Source organism: Colobus angolensis, unplaced genomic scaffold (assembly GCF_000951035.1).
Source record: "Colobus angolensis palliatus isolate OR3802 unplaced genomic scaffold, Cang.pa_1.0 Scaffold287, whole genome shotgun sequence".
Classification (NCBI taxonomy): Eukaryota; Metazoa; Chordata; class Mammalia; order Primates; family Cercopithecidae; genus Colobus; species Colobus angolensis.
In genome coordinates this window covers 3,770,005-3,789,108 of record NW_012116121.1, presented here as the reverse complement: position 1 = coordinate 3,789,108, position 19,104 = coordinate 3,770,005, and the positions used below count along the sequence as shown (strand labels likewise).

General features: G+C 45.0%; 1 protein-coding gene across 1 annotated transcript in view; it reads right to left on the bottom strand.

Annotated features, from left to right (window-relative positions):
- ZNF236 (zinc finger protein 236) overlaps positions 1-19,104 on the bottom strand; it is a 144,408-nt gene that overhangs the window by 4,274 nt on the left and 121,030 nt on the right. The window contains exons 27-30 of the mRNA XM_011948932.1: positions 18,690-18,821; positions 11,364-11,561; positions 7,716-7,845; positions 6,674-6,850 (exon numbers count right to left, since the gene is read on the bottom strand). Of these exons, the coding sequence (XP_011804322.1) occupies positions 6,674-6,850; positions 7,716-7,845; positions 11,364-11,561; positions 18,690-18,821 (637 nt within the window). The remainder of the gene's footprint in view (positions 1-6,673; positions 6,851-7,715; positions 7,846-11,363; positions 11,562-18,689; positions 18,822-19,104) is intronic.

The window sequence follows — 19,104 nt, the reverse complement described above, 5'->3', positions numbered from 1 at the left end:
CACCTCCAACAACCAAACCACAGATCTCACGGAGCACACCACCTCCAACAACCAAACCACAGATCTCACGGAGCACACCACCTCCAACAACCAAATCACAAATCTCACAGATCACACCACCACTTCCAACAACCAAATAACAAATTTCACTAATCACAGCACCTCCAATAACCAAAAAATACATCTCACGAATCATACCACCTCCAACAACCAAATCACAAATCTCACGAATCACACCACCTCCAACAACCAAACCACAGATCTCACAGATCACATCACCTTCAACAACCAAATAACACATCTCACAAATCACATCACCTCCAACAACCAAACCACAGATCTCACGGAGCACACCACCTCCAACAACCAAATCACACCCGCAAAATGCATGGAGCACCCCAAGGGGTATACTCAGACTTTAACATTTCTAGCTCCTTGCACAGCTACTGCCACCCTCTGAAACCTAGTCTAGGTCATTTGTTGTCATTCCTTCCTCAGAGATGGATGGTACTGCTAGATTCTGTGTAGGAAACAAAGATGAACAAGAGACAGACAGGCAGTAGGATCACACCCCAATATCCACACCCTGAAAGGCACGAAAGTTAGCCAATCAAGAGAGAAACCAAGGCCCACATGTTGTCTGTGCCAGGTCAACAGGATGCAGACAGGAGCACTTGGTGCAGATTGTTTGCTCTGTGCCCCTGAGTAACGAGATAGCACCCGAACTGCACGCTGCGGGAAAAGGGGCTTCCAGACACGCTGTGAAGACAGACAGAGATGCTATTCTGGGCCTCTGACTGCCCGGGTGCTGACAGCCCCTACAGAAAGCTCTGTCCAGTGGGAAACCAGCTGCTCAGAAATGTTGTGCTTGCTCAGGTTCTGGGCTGCCATTTTACTCCAATAAATTTCTGCATCCTTGCCAAAATATATCATAAATTTAATCTAATCAAATTTGTGTGTGTGTGTGTGTGTGTGTGTATGTGTGTGTGTGTGAAAGGGGCAGTCCATAGCCAGCTTCAACAACTGCATACACTAAGTATTAAAGTAACAAAAGCACAGGCTTCCAGAGATCATGGTGGATGGGAGGCAGGACTAGATTCAGGGACAGAGCAGCATGTGGAGGCTCACACTGTGAATTTTTGCCCCAGAAAAACTAGGGGAATAAGTCAGGAAACCTGAGAGAACCCACAGACTCTCTGAAGGAAGTGGATTGCTCCTGCAGGACCCAGGAGACACCCCAAATACTCAGCCACAGCAAGACCCGCCCAAGGAGAGTCTGAGCTCAGACACGCACAGCCCAGCCCCCAACCAGTGGTCCTTCTCTACCCACCCTGGCAGCGGAAGACAAAGGGCAGATATTCAGATATTCTTGGGAGGTCTAGGGCCCCGCCCACTGCCTGTTCCTCCCTATACTACCATAGCTGATGTGCTCTGGAAAGCACCACCTCCCGGCAGGAGGCCAACCAGCGCAAAAATAGAGCATTAAACCACCAAAGCTAAGAATCCTCACAGAGTCCATCTCACCACCCTGCCACCTCCACCGGAACAGATGCCAGTACCCACAGCTGAGAGACCACGGATGGTTCACATCACAGGACTCTGTGAGACAACCCCCAGTACCAGCCTGGAGCCGGGTAGACTTGCTGGGCGGCTAGACCTAGAAGAAAGGTAACAATCACTACAACTCTGTTCTCAGGGAGCCACAGCCACAGGAAAAGGTGGACAGTACTACATCAAGAGAACAGCCCGTAGGACCAAAGAATCTGAACAACAGCCTTCAGCCCTAGACCTTCCCTCTGACAGAGTCTACTCAAATGAAAAGGAACCAGAAAACCAACTCTGGTAATATGACAAAACAAGGCTCTTTAACACCCCCCCAAAATCACACTAGCTCACCAGCAATGGATCCAAACCAAGAAGAAATCCTCAATTTACCTGAAAAACAATTCAGGAAGTTAGTTATTAAGCTAATCAGGAAGGCACCAGAGAAAGGTGTAGCCAAAGGTAAGGAAATAAAAAAACGATACAAGGGTGAAGGGAGAAACAGTCAATGAAATTGATAGCATAAATTAAAAAATAAGGAAAACTTCAGGAAACAATAGACATAGAAATGCAAAATGCTCTGAAAAGTCTCAGCAATAGAACAGAACAAGTAGAAGAAAGAAATTCAGAGCTCGAAGACAAGATCTTCAAATTAACCTAATCCAACAAAGACAAAGGAAAAAGAAGAAGAAAATATGAGCAAAGCCTCCAAGAAGTCTGGGGATTATGTTAAACAACCAAACCTAAGAATATTCGGCATTCCTGAGGAAGAAGAGAAATGTAAAAGTCTGGAAAACATATTTGGGGGAATAATGGAGGAAAACTTCCCCGGCCTTGCTAGAGACCCAGACATCCAAATCCAAGAAGCACAAACAACACCTGGGAAATTCATCGCAAAAAGATCAGTGCTTAGCCACATTGTCATCAGCAACAGCAGCTAAAAAAGCAGAGGGACGTTATATAATGATAAAAGGCCTTGTCCAACAGGAAAATACCAGAGTCCTAAACATACATATACCTAACACGGAACTCCCAAATTTATAAAACAATTACTAATAGATCTAAGAAATGAGATAGACAGCAACACAATAATAGTGGGACACTTCAGTACTCCACTGACAGCACTAGACAGTTCATCAAGACAGAAAGTCAAAAAAGAAACAACGGATTTAAACTATACCTTGGAACAAACAGACTTAACAGATATATATATGTAACATTCCATCCAACAATTGCAGAATACACATTGTATTCAACAGCACATGGAACTTTCTCCAATACAGACCATATGATAGGCCACAAAATGAGCCTCAATAAATTTAAGAAAATGGAAATTATATCAAGCACTCTCTCAGACCACGGTGGAATAAAACTGGAAATAAATTCCAAAAAGAACCTTTGAAACCATGCAAATACACGAGAATTCAATAACCTGCTCCTGAATGATCACTGGGTGAAAAATGAAATCAAGATAGAAATTAAAAAATTATTCGAACTGAACGACAGTAGTGACACAACCTATCATAACCTCTGGGATACAGCAAAGGCAGTGCTAGGAGGAAAGTTCATCACCCTAAATGTCTACATCAAGCCTGAAAGAGCACACACAGACAATCTAAGGTCACACCTCAAGGAACTAGAGAAATAAGAATAAACCAAAACCAAACCCAGCAGAAGAAAGGAAATAACCAAGATCAGAGCAGAACTAAATGAAATTGAAACAAACAAAAGATAAAATGAAACAAAAAGCTGGTTCTGTGAAAAGATAAATAAAACTGATAGACCATTAGCAAGATTAAGAAGAGAGGAAATCCAAATAAGCTCAGTAAGAAGCAAAACGGGAGATATCACAACTGACACCACAGAATATAAAAGATCACTGAGGCCGGGCGCGGTGGCTCACGCCTGTAATCCCAGCACTTTGGGAGGCCAAGGCGGGCAGATCAAGAGGTCAGGAGATGGAGACCATCCTGACTAACACGATGAAACCCCGTCTCTACTAAAAACACAAAAAATTAGCTAGGCACAGTGGCGGGCACCTGTAGTCCCAGCTGCTCAGGAGGCTGAGGCAGGAGAATGGCGTGAACCCGGGAGGCGGAGCTTGCAGTGAGCTGAGATCCCGCCACTGAACTCCAGCCTGGGCGACAGAGCGAGACTCTGTCTCAAAAAAAAAAAAAAAGAAGATCATTCAAGGCTACTATGAACACCTTTACACACATCAACTAGAAAACCTGGAAGAGACGGATACATTCCTGGAAAGAGACAACCCTCCTAGCTTAAATCAGGAAGAACCAGATACCCTGATCAGACCACTAACAAGCTGCAAGATTGAAATGGTAATTTAAAAATTACCAATCAAAAAAAGTCCATGACCAGATGAATTCACAGCAGAATTCTACCAGGCATTCAAAGGAAAATTGGTACCAATTCCACAAGACGGAGGAAAAGAGAACTCTCCCTAAATCATTCTCTGGAGCCAGTATCACCCAAATACCGAAACCAAGAAAGGACATAACCAAAAAAGAAAACTACAGACCATTATCCCTGATGAACACAGATGCTAAAATCCTTAACAAAATACTAGCTAACCAAATCCAACACATATCAAAAAGATTCTCCACCATATGATCAAGTGGGTTTCATACCAGGGATGCAGGAATGGTTAAATATACACAAGTCGATAAACGTGATACACCACATAAACAGAATTAAAAACAAAAATCAGATGATCATTTCTACAGATGCAGAAAAAGCATTAGACAAAATCCAGCATCACTTTATGATTAAAACTCCCAGGAAAACCAACATACAAGGGACATACCTCAATAATAAAAGCCATCTATGACAAGCCCACAGCCAACATAATACTGAATGATGAAAAGTTACAAGCATTCCCTCTGAGAACTGAAACAAGACAAGGATGCACACTCTCACCACTCCTCTTCAACACAGCAGTGGAAGTCCTAGCCAGAGCAATCAGAAAAGAGAAGGAAATCAAGGGCATCCAAATCAGTAAAGAGGAAGTCAAACTATCGCTGTTTGCTGATGACATGATTGTTTACCTAGAAAACCCAAGACTCTTCCAGAAAGCTCCTAGAACTGATAAAAGAATTCAGTAAAGTTTCCAGATAAAAAATTAATGTTCAGAAATCAGTAGCTCTTCTATACACCAACAGCAACTAAGCTGAGAAATCAAGAACTCAACCCCTTTTACAATAGCTGGAAAAAACAAAACAAAACAAAAACAAACCAAAAAAAAAAACCTTAGGAATACACCTAACCAAGGACGTAAAAGACCTCCACAAGGAAAACTACAAAACACTGCTGAAAGAAATCACAGACGACACAAACAAATGGAAACACATCCCATGCTCACGGTTGGGTAAATCAATACTGTGAAAATGGTCATACTGCCAAAAGCAATCTACAAATTCAATACAATTCCCATCAAAATACCAACATCATTCTTCACAGAATTAGAAAAAACAATTCTAAAATTGATATGGAATTAAAAAAGAGCTCACATAGCCAAAGTAAGACTAAGCAAAAAGAACAAATCTGGGGGCATCACATTACCTGATTTCAAACTATACTATAAGGTCAGAGTCACGAAAATAGCATCGTACTGGTATAAAAATAGGCACACAGACCAATGGAACTGAATAGAGAACCCAGAAATAAACCCAAATACTTACAGCCAATGGATCCTCAACAAGACAAACAAAAACATAAAATGGGGAAAGGACACCCTTTTCAACAAACGGTGCTGGGATAATTGGCAAGCCACATGCAGTAGAATGAAAGTGGATCCTCATCTCTCACCTTATATAAAAATCAACTCAAGATGGGTAAAAAAACAGTCTAAGACCTGAAACTATAAAAATTCTAGAAGATAACATTGGAAAAACCCTTCTAGACATTGGCTTAGGCAAGGACCAAGAACACAAAAGTGAATGCAATAAAAACAAGGATTAATAGCCGAGACTTCATTACACTAAAGAGCTTTTGCATGGCAAAAGGAACAGTCAGCAGAATAAACAGACAACCCACAGAGTGGGAGAAAATCTTCACAATGTATCCATCTGACAAAGGACTAATATCCAGAATCTACAACAAATTCAAACTGATCAGTAAGAAAAAAACAAACAATCCCATCAAAAAGTGGGCTAAGGATATGAACAGACAATTTTCAAAAGAAGATATACAAATGGCCAGCAAACATATGAAAAAACACTCAACATCACTAATGATCAGGCAAATGCATATCAAAACCACAATGTGACACCACCTTACTCCTGCAAGAATGGCCATAATCAAAAAACAAAAAAAATAGTACACGCTAGCATGGATGTGGTAAACAGGGAACACTTCTGCACTGCTGGTGGGAATGTAAACTAGCACAGCCACTGTGGAAAAGTGTAGAGATTCCTTAAAGAACTAAAAATAGAACTACCATTTGACCCAGCAATCCCACGACTGGGTATCTACCCAGAGGAAAATAAGACACTTGCACACGCATGTTTATAGCAGCACAATTCGCAACTGCGAAAAGAGGGAACCAACCCAAATGCCCATAAATCAACAAGTGGATAAAGAAACTGTGGTATATATACACAATGGAATACTACTCAGCCAAAAAAAAAGGAATTAATTAATGGCATTTGCAACGCCCTGGATGAGACTGGAGGCCATTATTCTAAGCGAAGTAACACAGGAATGGAAAACCAAACATCATATGTTCTCACTTGTAAGTGGGAGATAAGCTATGAGGATACAAAGGCATGAGAGTGACACAATGGACTTTGGGGACTCACGGGGAAAGGATGGGAAGGGACTGAGGGATGAAAGACTATAAATAGGGTGCAATGTATACTGCTTGGGTGATGGGTGCACCAAAATCTCACAAATCATCACTAAAGAGCTTACTCATGTAACCAAACACTACCTGTTCCCCCAAGAACCTATGGAAATAAAAAAATAAAATAAAGCACAGGTTTCCAGTCCACACAACTGAGGCTGTACCACGTGCAATGCACAATCACCATGTGAACTGAAGGAAACAATGTATGCGAAACACAGGGTGCCTCGCAGGCCACCGAAGTGTATGCACCCCCAGGTGCAGTGTTCTCACCAGCATAGCTGTGCGCCCGCTTCATGTGCAGCTTCATGTTGCTCTTCTGCGTGAAGCCCATGACGCAGTAGGCACACTTGTAGGGCCGCTCCCCCGTGTGCTTCTTCATGTGCACCTGCAGCGCACTCTTCTGGTTGAAGGCTTTCTCACAAAGCGTGCAATGGAACGGCCGCTCCCCTGCACAGAAAATGGCAAATGTCAGTGTCTCTAAGAAGAGGGTAGTGGATGCCTAGGCTCTACCCTGAGGTATGAACAAGAGGGACTGAATGTTCCTCTTTTCTCTCAGGCTTTCAGCCTGGCTGTCGTCTGAACAAAGGGCTGGAGGAGCCATGGGGAGACCAGAGGGAGCCTGGCCAGGTCCTAACGACCTCCAGCAGATGGGGCAGAGGGATCAGAGAGTCATGGAAGGGCCACAGTGGATGCAGCCTGTGGAACCCCAGGCCCACAGTGAGTCGTCAGATGATCACGACAAAAATGAGCATGGGATGATGTCTTGTCAGGGCAGGGCAGAGACAGAAGGGCTGACACAGAGCTATCATGTACCAGTTAAGAGGCAGAGAGATGGCAGAGCTTGTTTCTTTGTTCTGTGTGTTTTTTGTTCTCTAAGACAAAAGGTTTGAGCAGATTTAGGTGGTGTAGGAAAAGCCAGTAGAGAAAAAAAGTTTTAAGACAGAAGAGGAAGATTAAAAATTAAGTTCCCCGGTGACATGAGGACATAGGACCCAGGCACTGGGGGCTGCCTGTTTGCTCTAGCAGGAGGGAAGGAGGGATGTGATGTGGTCAACATCCCAGACACGGCACAGGAGCCTTGCGTGATGCTTCTGTTTCCTATGGTCATAATGTAAGCATCAAAATCTTCCATGTGAAAAGTTAGTTAAGATGATAAATAGGTCAAAACTCAGGGGAAATGGAACATGTAGACCTTGCTTTATAAATAAGGCATTCCATCACTCGCGAATATTGTACAGGTGGAATTCTGTTTTCTCGCCCATGGTGTCTACTTCAAAGAGTAAGGAAACAAAAGCGCATCCCTCCCTGTTACCTGTGTGGATGCGGCTGTGGCGCTCCAGCTGGCTTGGTTTGGCAAACGCCTTCTCACAAGTGTCACATTTAAACACTCTTGGCTTCTGGGAGCTCAAAGAGGGGCCGGCCTGGTGTGTCTGCATGTGCTCCTGGGAGACAACACACAGAAAAACCAAGAAACGAGATCAAAACGGAGCTTTCGAGACTAGAAACAAGAGGAAGCAAATGACTGCAAAGTTCAAGTCAGTAGCAAGGACAAAATCAAAGGCTAATCTGTGATTTGTGTTCTTAAGGACTTTATCCATCGGTAGTGACAACAGGATGATGGGCCTGGGGCTTCTCGGGGAGACTCCGGTCCCCACCTGAGCTTTACCGCCTGCTAGTTATGTGCCTTGGCCACATCTGTGTCCCAAATCGGGGTAGAAATGTCTCCTTCATCAGCTTTAACTGAGACCAAGGGCGTCAAACCATGAGCCTAGTGCAGGAGTCCAGGTGAGCTCTCTCTGTTGGCTGTGGGGGATTCTGTCCCCGTTTCACACACGAGTCCACCCCAATGTCACGGCCCGAGGCCACCCATAGGTTATGGCCCGAGGTCCCGCAGCACCCAGCTGGGATATGTCCAGTGACTCTCACCCGAGTCCTCGCGGAATGCCTGTGATTCCAAAGTGCATTCTCCCGGTGATAGGACAACTGCCTCACGGTGGTTCTGGAGGCTTCTAAAGCCAAGAGGAAACTGTTCCCTTCTCACGTTGTGACTGGCAACTTGCCAGAGATACTGCATTCATGTGACTGCAAATTTCTCAAAGATCTGATAGCTGCTGCCCTTGCAGGCACCTGAGGATGTGCAATGTGGTTATTTTCCAAAATTGCACAAGCATAATAATTATCCTGATAGAATCCCAGTTTTTAGACCTAACCTCTACCCTGTAAGGCAGGAGTCATGGAAAAGTACATGCTTCCTGTGTGTGTTCAATGTGACTGCCTGTGTTCCAGTTACAGATGTCGCATTGCTCAAGGCCCAGCACAGCCTGGGAGGTGGATGTAATGAAAGCAGCAGGGTGGGAAAAACAAACTCGGGAGGTGAGTGCGGGAGCCTCCCCAGCACGGCAGACCAGGCAGAGCCAGGACTGCAGGTGAGGCCTGACCAGTGACACCACCACCCCGATGACACCAATCACCATCAACAGCTAGAGTGCATTCCTTTCCCACTCCATCTGGGGTTCCCACCCGGTCCGCGTTGGATGTAACTACAGTCACACTGAGCACTAAGCTTCCTGAGGATGGAACCACCTGTTTCTGGGACCACCTTCTTTGCATACAGCAGGCACTCACTGTTTGCTCAACTGAAAGGAGGACAGAGAGAGTCCATGGGGGAACAGAGTGTCTGGTGGGATGGAAAGGAAAGCTTCTATAACCTTAGCTTCTGTTTGTTTCTCTGACCTCCAGAGAGAGAAACTTCCTGCCGTGGTAACAGTACATGTGGCTGCCACTCTATGCTGCTGACTTTAAAAGAAATACCGACGAGCTGCACTCCTCAAAGGGAGGAGTTAGGCTTACCCTGCGGCACAGGTTACTGTAAACCTAGTTCTCCCTAGAGAGTGAGTGCTCTCTGAGACAATGGCAAATGTTCCTCAAGAAAGAATTTCATCATAAAATAAGTTTGCAATCAGCTGGAGTTAATATCGTTCTTACTGCAACACACCTGTCAGCCTGGCTCTGCTACAAGTGAGGTGTGAATTTTTAAGAAGGGGAGGTGTTGTGCCCTGAAGTTGGTGGGGACTCAGCAGAGCCGCCAACATGGCCATTAGCTCACCACACCAGAGGATGCTAATGCAGTCCTGGGGCAGGGAGATTCATCAGAAGATTTCAAAAGAGAGTCCTGTTGATAGTTTATTTTGCTGTGCAGAAGCTCTTAGGTTTAACTGGATCCCATTTACCAACTTTGGCTTGTGTTGCAATTGCTTTTGGCATCTTTGTCATGAAATCTTTGCCTGTTCCTCTCTCCAGAATGGTATTGTCTAGGTTGTCTTCCAGGGTTTTTAGAGCTGTGGGTTTTACATTTCAGTCTTCAATCTATCTTGAAACAAAAAACCAAGTATCATATATTCTCACTGATAAGTGGGAGCTAAATGGTGAGAACACATGGATCCATAGAGAGGAGCAACTCACACACACTGGGCCTCCTTGAGGGAGGAGGGAGAAGAGCAGGAAAAAGTATTGGCCACTTAGCTTAGTACCAGGGTGATGAAATAATCTGTACAACAATCCCCTGTGACCTGAGTTTACCTATATAACAAACCTGCACATGCACCTCTGAACCTAAAGTGAAAGTAAAAAAAATTAAAAATAAAAAAGAACCCAAGCAGCCAAGCAACAGGCTTCCTTCAGGCACAGAGAGGGAGGAGTGAGGGACTCGGGGCTCACCAGCCCCTGGAGGGACCTGGGAGAGGAGCCACAGCAAGTGTCACAGGTGGGGCCCTGGGCTTCCCAGCCCGGACAGGACAGGGCCATCACCACTGACACCACTAGCCTGCAATACACCCAACGCCCGTGTGCTCTACTCCACACTCCAAAACAGCCATTCTGGTCACAGGGATCCAAGGATTCCAGTTCCTGGGACAGGAATTTCTCCTTGAGTAGGACTCTCCCTTCTTCTTGTCCTACACTCATTGAAAGACAACAGACGCACAAAGGCCACAAACAATCCCCACCCCCCAACATACACAGAAACCCCAAGGGTCCAGCTGTCTTAGCACAGCTTTCCTTCCCGGCCAGCGTGGCATGCCTCTGCCCTCCGCATGGCCTGGCCAAGGCTGGTCAGAAATTTTGCAGGCTATCCCTCACTTGGAATTTGTCTGTTTTTCTCATGTTATGAGGTTTTTGGGAGAAGTGTCATTTTCACCTCGCTCTGCCAAGGACAGATGCAGTCTTGATGTGTGGGTGCTGACGCTGGCCACGGCCACTGGGCTGGAGTGGTGCTGGCTAGGCATCCGCGCTGCACGCTCCTCTGTGTTCCACCCCTTCCACACCCCATTCCCTTCACACGGAAGACATAGCGCCCTGGGCTGGACATCAGAGCACCCTGCTGGAATTCTGCCTCCTGCCCACTGTAGCACAGCACCCTCTGTGGGGATGTCCCAGACTCATCCTCTGCTTCCCATATGCGGGCACTCAGGTCTCCACTGTGCAATGATGGATCTGCTACAGTGGAAAGCGTGGGCAGCTAAACCTTGGGAAGCTGAAGGGGCATCTTCAGGGCTGGTCCCCAGGGTGGGCACACATGCATTTGTTAGGGCTGCCCAATGCCCCTACAGAAAGTTCTAACAAGTCACAGCTTTAACAGCCATTATGTGAGCCAGCCTCTGTTTCCTGACAGTCTCGACAATGGGTGCTGACAGACTTTTACATTTTTGCCAGTCTGATAAGGGAGAGAGGGCATTTCAATGTTATTTTAATTTGTGTTGCAAACTGATTGTGAGTTGCAAGTGAATATGCAATCCATCTGTACAGCAAGCGGACCTCTTACAACCAGAACAACAATAAGTCTACATCTATTGAGCTTTTCCTCAAAAACACATGCCGGATTCCCAGCCGGTGTTAAATCTTGGACTCTGCATCTCTAGCCGCGTGGGGGGCACACAGCTCTGCTGCGGCACGGTGGGCCTACCTTGAGGTGCGTGGCGCGCTTGAAGGCCTTCCTGCACACGGGGCAGCCGTGGATGCGCTCCCGGCCGTGCACCTCCTTGCTGTGGTGCATCAGCACTGCCGCCGACGAGAAGGCGCGGTCACACTCCAGGCACTGGTGTGCCCGGCCCTCCTTCTCGGGCTGGCTGCCCGGGGCCAGGTTCCCAGAGATGCCAGCTACCTGGAAAGAGCCAGAAATTCTGTGACTTTCCACTCACTTGGCTGGATTTGTGGAAGTTTGTGAACTGACAGACACCATGGTGATAACAGGGACATTCCTAGCATGGACGCGCCAAGCCCACGCTGCATGTCCTATCATCAGGATAATTTAGCCAGAGGCACCTTCCACACAATATGAGACCAGAATGCACACTGTCCTGCAAGACTGAGACCGCACAACAGCAGCTAAGGAATGAGCTCTGTGCTGCACCGACCAGGTGCAAAGTCCAGCTCCAACGTGACTGTCCAGGCTACTCTGGGCTAAGTACTTAACCAGTCTGTGCTTGCGTCCTCATGGGAGAACCACCTGCCTACCAAGGGCTGCATATGGCAGGCATTCACTAAATGCTCACTACTGGTAGTAGCTTTAGATAAACAATTCTTAACAACAAAAGGTGTTTTTAGCTTTTAATGGAATTAAACCATTTTTTCCAAACCGTGGATCACAACCAATTAGATTTTCAAATCATCTTAATGGGATGCCACCACCACGTGAAAAAATAATTTTCAAAAATTTTGAAAAAAATGTTTTGAGATGGGGTCTTGCTCTCTTGCCCAGGCTGGAGTTCAGTGGCACAATCACAGCTCACGATAGCCTCAAACTCCTGGGCTCAAGCAATCTTCCCACCCCAACCCTCCCAAATACCTGGGACCACAGGTACGCACCACCTCACCATCATGCCCAGCTAATTTTTTTATTTTTTGTAGAGACAGGGTCTCCTTATGTTGCCCAGGTTGGTCTTAAAACTCCTGAACTCAAGGGATCCTCCTGCCTCTGTCTCCCAAGTGCTGGGGTTACAGGTATCAGGCACGGCACCGGGCTGACTCAGCTTTTATAAACAAGAGATTCCGGTTTTGCAAATGCAAATTTCTATGTGATGGCTTAACAAACCCATTGTAACGCAAATTAATGAGATCTGTCCACATTTTTATTATTCCTAGTTTATCAAATACTTTTTCATTAATTCTGGAATATAATAAGTAAACATTAAAGAAAAATACTTAAACAACAAAAAAAGATTTATACAGGGTGCTATATTATTAATCTGTATTGTAATTTTAAAAAACAGAATGGGGAAAAAAGGAACAAAGGAAAAGATCAGAAAAGACATTGTAGCCATGTGAGATGTGCAGGAACTGGTGTCATTCTAGAATATGACACCTGTGTCAGGTGTGTGTCTACACGTATCTGTAGGTGTTATTCTATAACATGATACCTGTGTCAGGTGTGTGTGTCTACACGTGAGTATCTGCAGGTGTTATTCTACAATATGACACCTGTGTCGGGTGTGTGTCTACAGGTGAATATCTGTGAGTGTAAAGAAAAATGACAGAAACACACACGTGTTGAGGTCACTGCATACAATATATTCCATGTGAGTCAAAAAAGTCTGAAAAGCACAGGAATAAATGATACTAAAGGCTGGTTGTGTAACCACAGATAAACGCATGCTGACGAACATCAACTCAAATAAAAACCTGTAGTTATGGAGCGGCCTAATGTCCTCCATCAGTGTTACGAAGCATCTACCAGGAGTCGTGGCAATGAACACAGACAGAAAATTGTTTCTGAACCAAACATTTTACTCATGAGATGTGAGAATTCAATATCCGGTCCACATCATTCGAAGAAAGACAAATGAACACACTAAACTTTAAAAACTATTTCTGCAAAATATTTTTCAGCGTAATCGCATCAGAAACAAAGCTTCTGAATCATTGCTACTACTGTGAAACAAATCTCAATGTTCCGCTGAATTCCATAACTACATATATATATATAAATCTACAGACTGAATTATATTAATAGAATTTTGCTAAAATCATACTTGCCCAAAGGAGAAGGGGAAATTGGTTACAGAATGAGTGTGAGATGATTTTTAAGCCTGAAGCATAAACTTGGCCACAGCTAGAAATAATGTGCTTCCCACAGCAGGTTATTCTGTGTGGGGATGGGAGGGTAGAAGTGTATATGTCTACCCCCTCCCAAGCATGAGGAGTGTGGTTGTTGGGAAGCAGAAGAGGAAGGAAGGCAGTCTCTCACATCCTAATGAGCCCGGAAAGGCCTGGCACGGATCCAACATCCTCTGCGTCCAGCGGCCGGCACTGGCAGGAACTTAATTTTGTTTGCTGAACTGAAACAAGGTCAGTATTTCAGAGAAATGCTGCACACAACACACACCTGGGCACATGATCACCCTTCTGACCCCAAACCTCCCTCTAAAAACCTGCCCCTTACTAAAAAGTTCCCAGCTGACTGAGACGAGCTGATCTCAAGTAACAGGAAATCCAGGTGTAAATGCTCAAAATGATACTCTTCTATTCAGACATGAAGAGTGAGGTAACACAGATCTAGGTTCAAACGCCAGCTCTGTCTCTATTGGCAGGGTGACTAAGTTACTCAAAGCTACCCTTAAATCACAGAATCCTTGTGAGTAAAATGGGGCCGTGACGCTTAAGACACCTCCCAGGCTGTGGGAAGGGCTCGGCTACATAAGACCACATGCCTAGTGGGAGCCTGGCCATAGTCACCTGGCCAGCAAGTGTCAGCTCTTTTCTCCTGTAAAACCAGTTTCAAAAGAAGGCCATGGCCCCTTAAGCAGTGAGTGAAGGAAGAAAGGCAGTTTGCTGCAGCAGCTCCCCTCTGATTTAATAGCTTGAAGTTGCTAACAAAGTTAGGTCAGGTCTCTTAGATCTTTAATGGGAAGGGTCAGGCAGAAATTAGTTCATTAGCTTTTGTAAAGGACAGGCTGAGTAAGGGGCAGTCTGTCAATGGTTCTCTTAGGATAAACATGTTTTTACATTGTGAGTACACATCTTGTCAGATCAGTATGGATTTCTCTTCAGATGAACCATGAAGAAAAAGATTCTTAAAAAGCAAAGGTTGTTGCTCTAGGGACTTCACCAGAGAGCGATGTGAGCCCCAGGCCGTAGTAGCTGCTCCAATGCCACCAGCAGTGTTCTCACCTGAGCACTTACTTTGGGCCAGGACCTGTGCTCTGTGCCAGGGAACATTACATGCCCAAATTCTGACCACTATGAGGTAGTCCTAACTACACCTCTGTTTGGGGGTTTGGGTTTTTGTTTGTTTGTTTGTTTGTTTTGAAACACGAATTTGCTCTGTCACCCAGGTTGGAGTACTGTGGTGATCATAGCTCACTGCAGTCTCGAACTCCTGGGCTCAAGCAGTCCTCCTGCCTCAGCCTCCCAAAGTGCTGGGATTGCAGGTGTGAGCTACTGTGCCTGGCCGCCTGTCTTAAAAACAGGCCATCACACAGATGTAGGATTGCCTGAGGGCTCCTGGCCAGAATGCACGGGAGCAGGGATGTACACACATCACCAGAGGCTACAGCCAGCACTCCCAGCCACTCTGTAGTGGGTTCAGATAAACCCAGGGTGCTTAAAGTGGTCCCAGCATCCTCCCAGAAGCACAGGCCAGAGGCAGACCCAGGCATGTGTCTGAAGTCCCTGGTCAGAGCCCAGGTCAGAGCCTGGAAGCGTCAATGTGCATTCCACCTGTGTCAAGAGAGCATTAGGATGAAATTAGACCGTGATTAAAACCAGTTAATGTTGGCAAACAGTGCTACAAGCTAACAAGGGAAATTTACAGAAAACATCTAAGAGAATTTCCCTTGCTAATTATAGGCATACCTTATTTTCATTGAACTTCGCTTTTTTTGCTCTCCATAGATATCCTGTCATTTTTACAAATTGAAAGTTTGTGGTGATGCTGCTTCGAGCAATTCTACTGGTGCCATTTTTCCAATGGCACATGCTCACTTCGTGTCTCTGTGTCACATTTTGGTAATTCTCGCAATATTTCAAAGTGTTTCATTACAGCGTATCTGTTATGGTCATCTGTGATTAGTGATCTTTGATGTTACTATTGTAATTGTGTTGAGGCACCACAAACCCTGCCCACATAAAATGGCAAACTTAACCTATAAATGTTTGTGTCTGACTGCTTCACCAACTGGCCACCCCACTTCTCCTTGGGCTCCCTATTCTCTGAGACACAACAATACTGAAATGAGGCCAATTCATGACCCCACAATGGCCTGTAAGTGTTCAAGTGAAAGGAAGAATCACACATCCCTCACTTCAAAAGCTAGAAATGATTAAGCTTAATGAGGAAGGCATATAGAGAGCTGAGAGAGGCTGAAAGCTCAGCCTCTTGTGTCAAACTATTAGCCAATTTGTGAAATGAAGGAAAGGTTCTTGAAGAAAATTAAAAGTGTTATCCAGCGAACCCATGAATGATAAGAAAGTGGAACTGCACTATTGCTGATAAGTAGAAAGTTTTAACGGCCTAGACAGATCAAAACAGCCACAACCTTCGCTTAAGCCAAAGCCTAATCCAGAGCAAGACTCTAACTCTCTTCCATGTTATGAAGGCCAAGAGGTGAGGAAGCTGCAGAAGAAAAGTTGGAAACTAGCAGAGGTCGGTCCATGAGAACTAAGGAAAGAAGCCACCTCCATAACACAGCAGTGCAAGGTGAAGCAGCAAGTGCTGATGGAGAAGCTGCAGCAAGTTCTCCAGAACATCTAGCCAAGAGCATCGATGAAGGTCACTCCATTAAACAACAGATTTTCAGAGTAGACAGAACAGCCTTATAGTGGAAGAAGATGCCTCTAGGACTTTCATAGCTACAGAAAAGTCAGTGTCTGGCTTCAAAGGACAGGCTGACTCTTTTATGAGGGGCTAGTGCAGCTAGTGACTTCAGGTTGAAGCCAATGCTCATTTACCATTCCAAAAATCCTTAGGGCCCTTAAAAATGATGCTAAATCCATTCTTTCTGTGCTCTACAAATGAAACAATAAAGCCTGAATGACAGCACATCAGTTTACAGCATGATTTACTGAATATCTTAAGCCCACTAATGAGACCTACTGGTCAGAAAAAAATGACTCCTTTCCAAATATTCCTGCTCACTGACAATGCACCTGGTCACCCAAGAGCTGTGATGGAGATGTACAAAGGGACGAATGTTGCTTTCATGCCTGCTAACATGGCATCCACTCCGCAGCCCATGGATCAAGGAGTAATTTCCACTTTCAAGTCTTACTAAGAAATACATCTCATAAGGCTGTAGCTGACACAGATAGTGATTCCTCTGATGGATTTGGGCAAAATAAAGTGAAAACCTGTGGAAAGGATTCACCACTTTATATGCCATTAAGAACATTTGTGATTCATGGGAGGAAGTCAAAATATCAACATTAACAGGAGTTTGGAAGAAGCTGATTCTAGCCCTCATGGATGACTTTGAGAGGTTCAAGACCTCAGGGGAAGAAGTAACTACAGATGTGGAGGAATGGGCAAGAGAATTAGAAGTGGAGCCTGAAGATGACTGAATTGCTGCAATCTCATGGTATATATAACTCAGCAGATAAGGATCTCATGGTATTTACAACTGTGCAGATAAGGATCTCATGGTATTTATAACTTGAGCAGATAGGATGAGCAAATAAAGCAGTTACTTGAGAGGGAGTCTTCTCCTGGTGATGATGCTGTGAACACTGTTGAAATGTCAACAAAAGATTTAAAAGATTACAGAAACTTGGTAAAGCAGCAGTGGGCTTTGAGAGATGGACTCTAATTCTGAAAGAGGTTCTGCTTTGGGTAAAGTGCTATCAAACATCATCGCATGCTATGGGGAAATCTTTCATGAAAGATTTGTGGATGTGTGTGGTCAACAGTTACCTCACCAGGCCTGAGGTGCTCAAACCCTGCACACTCCCCAGTGCCCTTGATCAGCTCCCAAGCATCACCGATAAGCCCCTGGAACATCCTACTATTAGTAGGTAAGAGTGTATTTCATACCCAGGACCTTGGGCAATGTAGTGTGTGCTGATGATGTGACTTATGGTGAAGGCCTATTTTTGTTTCATGTGGGGACCTGGGCCACTGCATCAGTTTGACCTGGAGGGGCTGGGGCCTGGAGACCGCATAGCTAAGCCCAGCCACGCGGGCACTCCATGGCCACATGTCTGACCCTAATACAGTTCTGGATACCAGAGCTTAGCTGAGCTTCCCTAGTTGGCGACAGTTGGCAGGCGCTGTCACACAGCGTTCCTGGGAAAATCAGCAGTGTCTGTGTGACCTCACTGGAGCGGACACTGGGAAGCTTGTGCCTGGGTTCTCTGGATTCCACTCCATGTGCCTTTTCCTTCTGCTGGTTCTCATCTGCACCTTTCCATTGTAACCACAAGTATAAAGCACAACCACCAACAGATCAGATTTCTCTGAATCCGGTGAGACCTCGTAGTGAATCGTCAAACCTGAGGGCAGTCTTGGGGACCCCAGACACAAATGTGTTAAGTTATACAAACTGAAATTCAGTGAGACGAGCTCTGGTTACTCAGGTCAAACTCTAGGACATCCCCAGTGCTGGTTATATCTCATCTCTTTGTGAAAAAGCCCTTGTCCTACTGAAAAACAGGTAAGTCATTATTTTGAAAACTCATTTGCTAAAAATGTTTAATGCTTCCTAAATTCAGAGATTATTCATCATCTGTGCTTTAATTCTGACCCTGGAAACTTTTAAGCAAAGAGTTTTTAGACTCTTCTATATTTAGACTATTGCTTACTAAATATTTTGTCTCCCAAAAACATGTATTTTAAGAAAAAAGACTAGCCAAATGACAAATAGATCTTGCACGCAGATGCACACACACACAGGTATATGAAAATGTATATGACACTTAACAGAATCAGCAAAGGTGTTACTAGGAAATCTGCAGAAAGAACTAAGTGCAAGTGCCTGGATATGTGAAGTCTGATCAGTAGGCAAATATAATAAGTTTAAAATTAGATTTACATATCACTGGTGGCTACATCTAATTTCATGGTACTAAAACCTCACTCCCTAAGAAACAAATCACAAAATGACTGAGATGTCGTACCTGTCATTCAACACATGCCCCCGCAGAGCCTATGTCCACTCAGGATTCAGCTAGGGACACCTCACAAGTCAGCCCCAGCCACCCGGGCCACACAGCACCCCCATGACCCTCTACCGCCATCCCTTCTGAATCTGTATGTTTTTAAAAGCGACAAAAGCTCTGTGAATGAAAGAATATCCTGTACCTGGTAGGCTATTTCTTCACAAGCAGCAGACGCTGACTGTGGCGTGTGGCTCACTAGTATGACTTGCGGCGAGCCTGCTCCACCCTGGCCCGAGAGAGAGGGATCCGTGAGGAGTGCTGGGAACTGCTGACCCTGGCAAAAGATTAGTGCTATTTCAGAAGTTGTAACATTAGCAAAACAAGTAATAATTTAAAAGATCTTTTATGGTGCAGCTACCTTGGAAAACAAGCTGGTAGCTCCTCAAAAAGTGAACTGTGGAGTCACCATGTAACCCAGCAACCCAAGAGAGGCGAAAACAGAGTCCACTCAAAGCCTTGTACAGAAATGTCCACAGGAGAATTACCCATAACCAAAAAATGGAAACAGCCCAAATGCTCATCAACCGATAAATGCACAAACGAAATGTGGTATAAGG